The 13,711-nt window shown below is 38.6% G+C and overlaps 2 protein-coding genes across 2 annotated transcripts in view; both read left to right on the top strand.

The window, feature by feature from the left end:
* adamts17 (ADAM metallopeptidase with thrombospondin type 1 motif, 17) overlaps positions 1–13,711 on the top strand; it is a 499,826-nt gene that overhangs the window by 28,370 nt on the left and 457,745 nt on the right. The window lies entirely within an intron of this gene.
* LOC125905239 (uncharacterized) lies at positions 10,366–13,210 on the top strand. Its single transcript, XM_049603142.1, has 6 exons — positions 10,366–11,161; positions 11,242–11,287; positions 11,746–11,837; positions 11,951–12,061; positions 12,191–12,461; positions 12,980–13,210. Exons 1-6 carry the CDS (start codon positions 10,452–10,454, stop codon positions 13,208–13,210), a joined length of 1,461 nt encoding a protein of 486 aa, XP_049459099.1. The 5' UTR covers positions 10,366–10,451.

Here is a 13,711-nt window from a genome sequence, read left to right as displayed (position 1 = left end):
GGTTTGCGTTTAGTTGGACGATCATTTATTTTTCAACAGGACAATGACCCCAAACACACCTCCAGGCTGTGTAAGGGCTATTTAACCAAGAAGGAGAGTGATGGAGTGCTGCGGCAGATGACCTGGCCTCCACAGTCACCGGACCTGAACCCAATCGAGATGGTTTGGGGTGAGCTGGACCGCAGAGTGAAGGCAAAGGGGCCAACAAGTGCTAAACACCTCTGGGAACTCCTTCAAGACTGTTGGAAAACCATTTCAGGTGACTACCTCTTGAAGCTCATGGAGAGAATGCCAAGAGTGTGCAAAGCAGTAATCAGAGCAAAGGGTGGCTATTTTGAAGAAAGTAGAATATAAAACACGTTTTCAGTTATTTCACCTTTTTTTGTTCAGTACATAACTCCACATGTGTTCATTCATAGTTTTGATGCCTTCAGTGAGAATCTACAATGTAAATAGTCATGAAAATAAAGAAAACGCATTGAATGAGAAGGTGTGTCCAAACTTTTGGCCTGTACTGTATATATACACACATGGGGCGGGAGGCTTATTATAATCTACAGTCAGTGTTAGTTCAGTACCGATCAGCTCACGAAAACACAAATCTTCGCATTTTACAGAAAACTGCTTCCTTACATTGTTCTATCAAGAAAAGTGTACTGCTGTGATGGTTAATTTTTCATTCTTGGTTGTGCAGGGAAATACATTTGGTTGTGAATGTGGTTCATAAATGGCGCATAAATTAGCGGGTGAACCCATAGCTGCGAGAACATGATTTCAGTTGGAGGTGCGGGAGTGCTGACTATTAAACACCACCTCCCCAAAAAAATGTTTGAGTTTATTAAATACCTGCAGAGATGCAAACGCAGTAGAAATGATATGTGCATCTCCCCACTGTGTGCATTTACGTACAAGACGCAGCAGCCTAACTTCATTAATTAGCCTATCTGGATCTAATGTATCAGGATCTAATGTTAATTAATGTTCTGTGTTCTTCTACACATCCAAAAGGTCACACACAGTTCAGGTTCATACAGTGAAATTGTTTGGAGTAAAGCAGCGTCCTCCTGAAAATCCTGAGCTCTAAGAGCTGTCTAAATAAATACTTCAGAAGCTAAAAGTTTAATTTCATGTTTCTTAATATGGATGGTTGGTTTAAATATCATATTATAAATGTCCTTTATGAAATTAAGACTGTGTAACGAGTTAGTGTACTGTACAGGTCCGGCAGAAAATATAACCGTAGCCTACTGCTAATTCTCAAACAGTTTCAGTTGGACTGCATCTCAACTGCTCACATGTGCCACCTGCTGGTTGTTGTTGCACACTGCAGCTACTCCTGGGAATTATTTCACCCCCTTCACTGTGGCTGCGGCAGTGAAATGAGTAACATCTGTATGTGAAATGGTTAACAAAGGACGACACAGGCTATTTCCACATATGTAATTAATTAGGCCATTAATTCACACTACGCAACTAAATAATATATCACAGATTTTTCGAATAAAATATATTTCATATGCATAGCATATGTAGGCCTATTTATTTATTTTATTAGATTCTGTGCTTGCATAATGTTGGGTGTTACATTTTTAATAGAATGGCCATTCTACCCATAAATATCATATGTGTGTGTGTATATATATATATATATATATATATATATATGATTCTACTCTCTTGGATTTTATTTTGACATTTTTACACTTCACTTCTGCTTCCTGTCTGCCCACTGTGCTACTGTCTGTCCCGAATGAGAAATGAAAAAAGGAATTTGCGAAATTTTTGGTTTTCTGGTTTTTCGTTTGGAAACAAAAAAGGAATAGATCATGTGATTTCGTTTTTCATTTTTGGTTTAAAATGAAAAAAGGAAAAAAAACACGTGATTTCCGTCTTTGGTTTCAAACGCAAAAACGAATTGGCTGAATGTCCGCAGACCTGTTCGATATTCAATCCAAAAAGTAGCATGATGTTATTAGGCTAAATACTACATTTCTAACAGTGTCTGAGCTGATGTATTGACACAGCATGCTTGTAGGCTGCTGTAACGTTAGGTTGTAGGTGTATTTTTTTATCCAGTGAATGCAATGCGCTTCCGTAGAAAATAGTTCGGGGTCAGGCAGGTTGGATCAAATGAAAAATCAAAATCAAATTTTAATCGTGGCCCATTTTTCGATTTGCTATTTTTGATGTGGGCATAAAATCAAAAATAAGAAAAACAAACCGTTGTTTTTATTTTTGAATTTGATTATTAAACGAATAATGAAAAAACAAACCGTTTTTTGGTGGTTTCTGATTGTGTCAGTTATTCCCAGAAAACAAACGGTTAAAAGGTACCTTGGTCTACTACTACTGCCCCATGCTGAACTCCCTTATAAAAATACACTATTTAAAACATGCTTTGTTTGTAGGTGTAAGACAAGCAGCATGAATAATAGGTTTTAAATAAAATAACAATAGGAGCCACTGTTTAATTTAGCACCTATTTTGTAGGTAAATGTGGACTTATTGCAGTAAAAATGTACTTAAATGTTGTTAAATTATTTAAAAAAAAATTCTCTGCTGATAAATGGCGAGTTACACTTACCAGATAGTTTTACAAACTTTCATCAAAGAAAACTGGGATTCACGGATAATCCGTGTATCATTCGTTCATTCGTTTTTCAAAATAAAATCAAATATGAAAAAACAAAATAATGACTTGTTTTTTTCAATATTTGTTTCCAGAACCAAAATGAAAAAACGGATAACGACTGGTTTTCCGATTTCCGATTTTCTGTTTAAATGGAAAATGGAAAAAAACCGGTAACGGGTCGGGATTCGGGCCTTTCATACACTTTCAATATTTTCATCTCTCGCACATTGCATGACCCGGAAGCCAAGTTTTTTTTTTTTTTATTTATTTATTTATTTTTATTATTATTGAAGAAACATACAATACAAAATATAAGGACAAAAACATTACATCAGTGAATAAAGGCAAAAAATGAATAAATAAAGGAGGCTTGAGGTACTTGTATAAAGAGATCTGCGGAGGAACTTTTGAACTTCGCGTAGGAGTGCTCCATTCTCAACTGCTTATGGCCTATTTATGGCTTTATCCCCATCTTTATTTAAGAGAGTGGTAAATCAGTTTGAGAGCATTATTTATTGATTTCACGTTCAGATTTTGTAATATTATCCCTCAAACCCTGCCCTCACACTCAAATAGCCTCTGCTTGCGCTTAGATCTACTCTATTTCTGCTCAAACTGTGTGCTCGCACTAAGATGCCATGTTGCTCGCACAGATTTCCTGCTCGAGCTTCGGCTTTTTTCCTCGCGCTCAAACTGCTTCTGTGCGCTCGCGGAATTTCTCCTCTCTCTTATGGCCGAATGTGGCAAATGCGTGAATCGCGACAAACATAAATCTTCAAATAACGTAAAAATTACTCGCCACATGAAGTCTATTCCAATTTAGAACATGGCACTCTTAAATACTTGATTCTGATTGGTCAGTCAACAAAACTTTGCAGTGTTTATTTCTTGAGGTATCACCGCTGTTCTGCTGCTCTGTTGCTAGGGATGCCATAGTAACGGCCTTAGACTGAGGAGCATCAAAATCAGTTAACTTTAAATCCACACAGCTCTCCCAAGCTGGCCTGGAGAGCAGGGAGATTATGTCGGTCACTGGCCATAAATGTGAGGGCAGCCTTCGCAGCTACTGGGCACCCAGCATCTCCGACCAGGAGAAGTGGAGTAAAATCCTCTCCTCCGCTCCCGTTTGTCTGGTGAACGCCTCTCCTCTGTGAATACACCCTACCAGAAATTTAATAATATTGATGCCAGTTGTAACATTTGAATGTTTTAGTTGTAAGCCATGTTCTAAGCAGGATAATGTATAGTGAGCCGGTGACTGTTGAAAAATAACTCCACTGCGTGTTGGGTTCCATTCCCCTGTCGGGAGTTATTTTTCAACAGTCACCGGCTCACTAGCTGTACATTATCCCTTACATGTCATCTGTAGAAGCAAACAATAAGCTGGCACGTATTGTTACTTTAACACGACTTACCTCATATTGAACAATTTCTCCAAATTTGCAGCCTCCACATGCAGCGGTTGTTAGCCAAAGCGTTAGCTTCCATAAACCGGATGTAGTTGTCACTCCGACCAGTCCGACAAGAACCAGTGCTTGCAAAAGAAAACAACTTGGCTTCCGGAGAGATGAAAATGTTGAAAGTGTATGAAAGGCCTGAATCCGGCCCGTTATCCTTTTTTTTTCCATTTTCAATTTAAACCAGAAATCTGAAAACGAATCGTTGTCTGTTTTTTCATTTTGGTTCTGGAAACAAATATTGAAAAAACAAGTCATTATTTTGTTTTTTCATATTTGGTTTTATTTTGAAAAATGAATGAGCGAATGATACATGGATTACGGATAATCTGCTGTTAAAGTGAATGGGGCACTTCAGCTTTAGCAGCAGATGTTGGGCTGCAGATCTTTCACAGACTTTCAAACACATGGTGCGGGAGACTTTTTTTTTTTTTACAAGGGTGGCACCAAAGTAAAGCTGCATCCGTTTTCTGCTCACCCCAGACACTCTCCTCTCTCGCTGTAGGTAATACAAATCCATCCATTTTGCCCAGACACAAGTCCCAAATAGCCACAATGAGCCACAATGACACAAACGTGTGGAATGATCAATAGTGCAAATTTATTACAAAATTTAAATGACAGAATTAAGTGAAATAATAACGTGGGGGAATCATTGAAAAGCCTATCAGCTCAGGTGTGCCAGTGCTGTACCTTGCAAATGGCAACTTGCTTGTTCCAGAGAGAGATTCCTATTTCAAACATCACTGGTGTAGACACTTGTCACTCAAACATGTCTGACCAATGGGGAAGCATCCGTCCACTGCGGGATATTTGTGTCAAAATGATTCAATAAAAAAAAAAAAAAAGACGACTCCAAAACTTTTTTCACTTCAATCAAAAAAAAAAATTAAAAAAAAAAAAAAAAATGAAAAAAATATTTCAATTACAGAAGACGAGAACGGCCATGTATTATTTTTTTGTGCACTGTTATCTTGTGATAACGACTTATTATTTCATTATCTCGATATAACAAAGATTGTTATCTCGTGATAACGAATTAATTATCTTGTTATCTCGATATAACAAAGATTGTTTTCCCGTGATAATTGTCAAGTATGATGATTGCGCACTGGTTAATGTGATCGTCTTAATTTCAGTCTATAAGAGCTGCCGTGGTCCTGCTAGATGCCTCACTTCTACTGTTATTATACACATATGATTATTGTCACATACCGTCATTTTATTTTCCAAATGTAATAAGATTATAAGTTCACCGTATCATTCAGTTTGTAATGCATACTGATTTGAAAGCCTCATACCGAATGTTTCAATATGAATGAACCACTAATGTAGAAAACTTCGCATCAAAGCAAGGTTCTCTACCTGAATTCAGTGGATCTTCCGAGGATTTGTATCCGCCGCATATATTTATTTTTACAGCAGTCACGATACCATGATGCACTGCAGCGTTGCTGTTATGAAAGTCAGAGTCAATGCATATAGGTTAAGAGTAACTGTATGGTAATGTTCATAATGTTACTCTTCTTGGGCTTTATGCATTCATCAAATTGCACATTGTATTGTTTTTCAGATGGTTTGACATGTTAATTGTGTTGCTTTGCGGTGCAGACGTGTCTCATGCACTCTTTACATATGATTTTTTCTCTCCTTTGTCCAAACAAGATGATGAAGGTCGATGACAGATGATTTTCTTTTTGCCTGTCTGCAGTTACAGCATCCAGGAAAATTTTTCACAAGCTGTCTAGTAGCAGTTCACCAGCTCATCAACAGTAGAGGCTGGCTGTTAAAATGCGGAGCACTCATTTTAAACTTCAGTGTTGTAGACGATCATGTTAATTTAATGTGGGATGCCAAAATCGTGATCGTGATTAGTATTCAATTGCTTTTGCAGCCTTAGGTCAAACCAAGTAATTGACAGCAAAAGCTACTCAAATATCTATCTCATACAAAAGATTATACTTCATACAAGACTGTCACCATCACTAGGTCTGCTGTTCTGTAGCAGACCCTGACCTCTGACCTCCTTGTGGAGGGTGGTAAGGAATGTATGAATTTCCCTACTGTGAGGAAGTTCCACAGTTCCACATTGTCCAAGGCATTTAGATAATGTTCATATACAAAGTTCGTGTCCAGGTAGGGGTTCAGGTTCAGTCCTGGACTCTGCAGCAGAAACAGACTTGAAGCCAGCTCCTGAAGTAGTCCTTTATTCCCTTTTGATATCCTCAGTGAGAGTTTCAGCATTCAGCTGACCTACAATAAATGAGCAGATCATTGTCCAGCTGTGTTCAAGACACTGTGAGACATATGGTGGGTTTACATTAAAAAAAGAAAAAATCCACTTGCAGCTGCAGCAGTTGAACCTGCAGCCTATTACAGTCTGTCCAGACCAGACCTGAGAGAAGTTGCACCACTTTCTGCATAAAAGTTGTGATCTATAAAGAACTTGATGGGAGAATGTGCACACTTGTACAGGAACTCTGACCTGTGTGTACAAACATTTTGGAGACAGGAGAAATTAGGGACCAGACAGGAAGGTGGTGTACTGAAGCCAGATTGTAGAAATTATTTAATCCCACTTCATATTACATTACTTATACATCCCCTTTATCATAAACATTGAACTGAACAGTGCTATCTGTGCTTATATTAGTGTAGGAGGAACACCCCTTCTGAACTCCTCCTGAACCGGGATTATAGGTGAACAGACAAACCAGAGACCACCGGAGGGTCAGATGTTTAGGACTCTGCCCCTGGTCTCACTCCCGTCTTGATAAACGCTCCTTTCAGCCATCCTGGTTGAAGAGGGGTAAAAAGGTCACTTGAGACCCCTCCATATCCCGGATGTCGATTAACATCTTAAAAGAATTCAGCTTGGGGTGACACAAATTGACATAGATTAGACATAGAGCCAGACCAGGAGTTGAACCCTGATCCTAAATTCATCACATCCTCCCTCTCTTACCAAGTCTCTTGTAACCAACTTTAAATATCCATGTTCTAACATTGTAAATGTGCATAATCCTTGTTTGTTAGCTGAATGATATTTTTCTTAATCTTGTGGGTCAAAATATCAGTAAATTGTGAGTTCATGTTTTTAATCTCTCATTTAACATGGAGCCATACTGCCATTTTGTGATGACAGTTAAGGAGGGTTCCCTTAAGGAATCCCATATTATACAGTGGTGGAAAAAAGTTTTCGGACACCCTTAAAATTTTACACAATCTCAAATATTATCATAAAATATTTGTGGAAAAATCTTTTTTGTGTTTCAAAAGGTGTGGCTGCATTAGACAGATACAAACAAATACAAATTATATTTTTTTGTTTCTTGTTTACAAGAAAAACTAACAAAACTAAATTCTTGACAGTTTCAATATGTCAGTTCTCAACATTGTCGGTATCAAAGTCAACAAATAACAGAGAATGTGTTCAAAACTGAACAAAAAATAAATAAACCATCACATCATCAAATTAATATTTAGTAGTCCTGCCATTGGCATGTAGTAGAGCTCTAATCCTGGCTGGCATGTTCCCCACGAGCCTTTCACACTGTTGAGGGGTAATCTTGTCCCATTCTTCTTGAAATACTGCTTTTAATTCTTCTAAATTCTTTGGTTTATGCTTTGAAACAGAACTTTCGATAATCCACCACAGATTTTCAATGGGACTCATGTCCGGGGATTGAGCTGGCCACTCTAAGACCTGGATACTGTGCTCCTGCAGCCAAGGTCTGCTGGCCTTGGATGTGTGGCAAGGGGCATTATCTTGTTGAAACATCCAGTTTTTACCTGGACGGAACAGTGCGCGCGCAGAAGGGAGCATGTGGGTTTCGAGAATGGTACAATACTTGGTAGAGTTCAATGTGCCATCACAGACAGTGAGGTGACCAACACCAGCAGCACTCATGCATCCCCAAACCATGATACTGCCTCCACCATGCTTGACAGTAGGTACTGTACATGCTGGAGATAATGCTTCGCCTGGCCTTCTGCGTACCCTCACATTAGTAGGAGGAAGATAAAGCTGGAAACTGGACTCATCTGACCACAAAATCTTTTTCCAATTCCTGGCTGTCCAGTTCTTGTGTGCCTGGGCCCAACGATGCCGGGCTAACCTCTGTCTCTCATTGATCAAGGGCTTCTTGATAGCCTTGTAGGACCTTAAGCCATGATCTAAAAGTCGGCCACGTACAGTGCGGGTGGAACACTGGACACCAGTTTGGTTTGACCACTGCTGCTGAAGGTCCTGTGATGTCATTCGGTGGTTTTGCCTGCACATGCGGAGCAGGATGCGGTCATTTCTTGCTGAAGAAACCCTTGGACGCCCAGATCTTGGTTTGTCTTCCAAACTGTTGGTTCGTCTGTATTTCTGCAGAGTGTATCCAACTGTTGAAGGACTGCATCTGCACTTCCGGCTATCTGGCGGCAGCTGTACCCTTCCTTGCTGAGAATCTTTATCTTCAGGTGTGTTTCCTGCGTTAGGTTCCTTGTTTTAGCCATTTTTGTGTCTGAAGAACTTTCAAATGTGCTGGCTTTATGCAGACACGAAGCTTGGCAACAAAAATTGTGTCTTTTAATAAAAAGAATGACCTTCATTACTGGTACCAAAATGACCCAATACTCAAAATTTCTTATGTTCTTATGGAACCAAACAATTTTAAGTTTTTAATGGTTTTTTTTAGGATTCATTTAGTATTTTGGCTGTGACTGTACTAAAAGAAATTGCACTTGAAGACTTAAGAGTGATTCTTAATGCAATATTTCACAAATGCATGGGGTGTCCGAAAACTTTTTTCCACCACTGTATTTAGCGTTACAATATAGTTGGATTGATTAATCAACTTGTTTTCATGGATATCTGCCTTCTCATTTTGTTTTATTGCAACTGTAGTTTAGTCTAGAGTGTGTGTATACGAAACATAGTTGTGTTCCGCTGATATATGCGGTATAATAATTATATTAAATTTAATTTGATGTTGAGCTGATTTTGACCATAATGGGAAGAGTATGTGTAAGTATAATCTCACAAATTAAAGTTTTATTAAAAGTTCATTAAGTTTCCTCCGAATTCAAATAAAGACAAGCAGTTTGTGCTCTAGAGAAAGGATCAGCACTCAGTGAATCACCTCCTAAGCCCTATGATTATGGAGTAAGACAACTTCCAAAAAGATGTATCCATGATTCTAACCATTTGTATTCGTAATGTTAAACATTTGTATGTCAATAAAAAAGTTGTACACAAAATTCTGCTGTCATACGCATGAGTCTGAGAAATTGTTTGAGTTAGGATTGTTTTTATGTGAGTATGAATCTAAAAGATGTGAGTGCAAAGTCTTGTGAATACAACTCTAATTTCTACGACTACAAAGTCTTCACTCTGAATACGAATTCAAGTTTGTGGGTACGAGTAGAAAAGTGTTCAAATGACGTCACATAGGTCACAGGCAGGTCACAGGGGAAACTAATTGAACCCCGATTGCTCCGAAAGCGCATGCGCAGAAGCCAAAGATGGCTGCACGCGGTGCACCCAGGGATGCTCGTGGGGATGCAAGTGAAGCATCACAGGTAAAGTCAATAACACATCCAATATTTATTTATTTACTTATTTCATAAAATTGTACTGTTTTAAATAATATACAGTTTATGGACGTACAGACGTACTGCTTAGCTTGCAAGCTAACGACGTGCCGGTGACCCACAGTTAGGCCTAGTGCTTGCATTAGCCACTAGCATTAACGTTAGAAGTCGGCTTACCTGCAAAATATGAAAAACTAAACTAAACTCATTTTAGATATAATGTTGACCAAAATACGGCTTTCATTGATTTATAAATTGTGTCAATTGTCATATATTTCTGCCCATCGTTTGCCTTACTGTAAGTTAAGTCCGGTTTCAGTTCTTCTTTGCTAACTCTGTTCTCGGTCTCGTGCATTTGTTTACAACGAAGCCAGCGGGGAGTCAATCAGTGGATCGATGGATTATCATACACACATTATGACGTGTATATATTTGTAGTCTCATCTGTCATAAATAAGAGATTAGGGGTTATGGGGCGTGTTTGTGTCGCTGTGTCGCGGTGCCGCAGAGACAAGAGCTGGGACACCAGGTTATATTCTCCATGTAAAGAGTTACAAGTCGTTTATTATTATTAAACCAGCACTATTACTCTGAAGCCGTTTAATCAAGGTAAAAAAAATGAACCATAAGGCAAAAGTCCTGCATAGCCTCTTGGATCAGAGTAATAATAATTGACATTTATTGTATTAACTCGAATGCTGATGATTGGTATATTATTTTGCTAAAAATACAAAATTATTTTGAATGTCTGTCAAGCCTATGTGGAATTTATAAAACACTGTATGTTGGTAAACGACTATGTTAACAGTGGCATTTGTTGTTTACAGGGACCAGTGGCCACTCGGTTATTGGAACGTCTGAAATCAAGGATTACAGATGTGTTGAATCAACCACACTTGAACTTGGACTATTTACAATACATTGTAAATCAAGAAGCATTCATTCTGACAGCTGCCTCCAGTACTTTAAACATCCCAGCTGAAATTGTGTCTTGTCTTTTATCCCTGCAAAGTAAGATCCACGCAGCTGTTTCCCAAGAGAGTTCCTGTGCTTTTATTAGAGCTGGAGAAAGAGGCCGACCAAAGTTAATTTTTTCTGAGGAGCTTCTGTCTCGGCTCATTGACGTCCCCTTACCAGTGTCTTGCATCGCCAGTGTGTTGGGTGTCAGCCAGAGCACAATTTTCAGGCGCATGCGTGAACTTGGCTTGTCCACGCCGTCCACATACAGCACCCAAACTGACAGTGAATTGGATAATGCAGTCCAGTCCATCAAATGCCGGATCCCAACTGCAGGATATCACATGGTAAAAGGCTGTCTGCAAGCCGATGGACATCAGGTTCAGTGGGATCGTATTAAAGAGTCCATGCAGAGAGTTGATGCTCCAGGAGTTTTGGAGAGAATGACACGGCTGGGCTGCTTAGTGAGGAGGAAATATTTTGTGCAAGGGCCTTTGTCGTTAGTCCATATAGACACCAATCATAAGCTCATACGGTAAGACTTATATTAGACTTATTCACATATTTACTTATTTGGGGGCACTGCTCATTGTCAATTCATATTTTGTTTTCTAGGTACAACATCGTCATATTTGGCGCTATAGATGGGTACTCGAGAAAGGTTTGTCACCTTTTATTGCAGTGCTTTATTATCTCTGAATGTGTTTGTATTCATGTATTCACTGTTCTATCACAAACTGCATATGTGTTACCTACATGGTTCACACACATTATTAACAATGAATTTTATCTTATATTATTCTGTCACCTTAAGTAGATAGACCCAGATTGCAATTTTAGGGAGCAATACTGACTGGTCAATCATATGGGGAAAAAAATGGTGGGAGGAGGGAGGGGAGGAGAAAATAATGAGAAGAAAGGGAGGAGTTTAAAGAGAGGTCAAGAGTAGCAGGAGGATGAAGAAAGCAGGTGGGATGAGACAAAGGCAGAGGTACAGGAGGAGAAGAGCAGGGAATAAACATTTTAAATAAAGATAACTTATACTTATATATACTTACTTTTGTGTTGTAGGCCTTAATATTTTGCCTCTGCAGATTCAAACACTGTCTTTCTATACAGATTTTCTATCTGGAACCTGCAACAAATAACCGCTCAAACACTGCTCATTCATTTTTTCTGAAGGCAGTGGAAAACTATGGCTGGCCTTCCAGGTAAACAATGACATGAACTTGGTCTATTGTTTCATTGTCCTAATTACTCATTTCAGTAATAGTTGATGGAATATTTTGTTGTGATGAATACATTTCTTCCATGTATTTTCAAGGGTCAGGGGTGATGAAGGCGTTGAAAATGTCTCAATTGCTGAAACCATGTTCACTGTGAAAGGCACTGGAAGAGGGAGCTTCATAGCTGGGCGCAGTGTGCATAATCAAAGGTTATAATAAATAATTCACATAATTTACAGTATATCATATAAGATGTAAAATGGAAAAAGTATTGTTATAAAGTATTTTCAGTCAGATAATTAAAATTTTCAGCTGAATAATTCCTCTTTCTGATCTAGAATAGAACGCCTCGATGTCTGGACCAGCGTGACACACCTTTACTATGAAGTTCTTCACAGTCTCGAGGAAGATGGCCAGTTGCATTTGGAAGATGTTGTTCATCTGTTTTGTGCCCACTATGTCTTCCTTCCACGCCTGGCAGAGGCCCTTCACACCTTCACAGAAGGCTGGGACAACCATCCTTTACGGTCTGACGGTGGACTCTCCCCAAACCAGCTCTGGGTTTTGGGCCACACGAGGAAACCTTGTGACCTGAATGAAGATTTGCAGGTTTGTTGAGGTGGTGTTTACAAAGGCAAAGTGCAGTTGACAAGTTTTGAACCTGATTATGTGGAGAAGTAGGTTAATATATATACAATTGAATTTTTAATATTTGAATGGGGTCAGTATCTTCAACACAACAATGGGGAAGGAGTAGAAGGTTAAAATTCAGGAGCAATTTGTTGAAAAAAATGATATACAAGTAAGTGTGTAATATTTCATTGAAGTGATCACACAAATAGAGCAAGTCAGCAAAGCAAAATTTATAATAGATGTACTCAATGTTCTGATTGCTTGAACAATATACACATTTTATTCTCTGGTTAAATGTTGTTAAAATGTTTCTCAATCATTAGCCTCATAACTTAATTGTCTAACTCATATTTTGGCTAAATTGTGATATCTACCTAGTTCCCCTAACACTGCAGATTCACCATGTATTATGACTCAGACAGTTATTCTATTGGGCTAACAAATGCTGGTTCATATAAAATGACATTAAAAAGTTGTTTGTTTTTTTTCCCCAGAACATGGAGCTATATGGAACTGACTGGGAGATGTTTGATGCTGTGCATGAGGAACCATATGGAGTTCAAGTCCAGGAAATTGAGTGCCCTCTGACTCCTGATATTATGGAAATTGTACAGTCCATGATAAATCCCTTGGCCTCATCAGAGTCATTTGGTAGAGACATTTACATAACAATGGTTCAGTGTATTGAAAGTCTAATGGCAACACAAGAAATGCCTGACATGTAACATGACCTTGAAAAAGATGCAGTGGTCTAAAAGTGAACATTTGCAGACAGTCTACTTGTTTCAAAAAAATGCATGCCTGACATCTGTTCAGTTTAACATGAGACAGGAGTCCCAACATTTATTGAAAACTTTTCCATGAAATTTCCACAAGAGTCATAAGAATTATATTTGTGACTTTTCCAACTTGACTCAAAAACAAAAAATGACTGTGGGTATTCTGAAGAGTAACATGGAGGTAAAAACTAACTTTGGAGTAAACAATCATTAATAGAAAAGCAATGGTTTTGTAACAGTGAAAACAAAAAAAGATGACTGAAACAGGAAGTTGTCAAATAAAATGATGAAAGAACGAAATGTTGCAGTTCTAGTTGTTTTCCTTTAATCTGAGTGGCTACACCCTGTCAAAAGTTTGCCCGTGGCATACGGCTAGTGTCATAATGTTTTTGAATTCACTGTATGTTTTCAGGTGAGCTGAAGGGAATGTGACTGTACGACTGCAGG

The sequence above is a fragment of the Epinephelus fuscoguttatus genome, linkage group LG2 (assembly GCF_011397635.1).
Source record: "Epinephelus fuscoguttatus linkage group LG2, E.fuscoguttatus.final_Chr_v1".
Classification (NCBI taxonomy): domain Eukaryota; kingdom Metazoa; phylum Chordata; class Actinopteri; order Perciformes; family Serranidae; genus Epinephelus; species Epinephelus fuscoguttatus.
This window is presented reverse-complemented; position numbering and strand designations above follow the sequence as displayed.

Bases quoted from the DNA above. Each gene is read 5' to 3' on its own strand.
- LOC125905239 (XM_049603142.1), top strand. From the start codon at position 10,452: ATGTTGGTAAACGACTATGTTAACAGTGGCATTTGTTGTTTACAGGGA. The intron at 11,838-11,950 runs GTAAACAATGAC...TGTATTTTCAAG, and splicing joins AACTATGGCTGGCCTTCCAG to GGTCAGGGGTGATGAAGGCG. The intron at 12,462-12,979 runs GTTTGTTGAGGT...TTTTTTCCCCAG, and splicing joins ACCTGAATGAAGATTTGCAG to AACATGGAGCTATATGGAAC.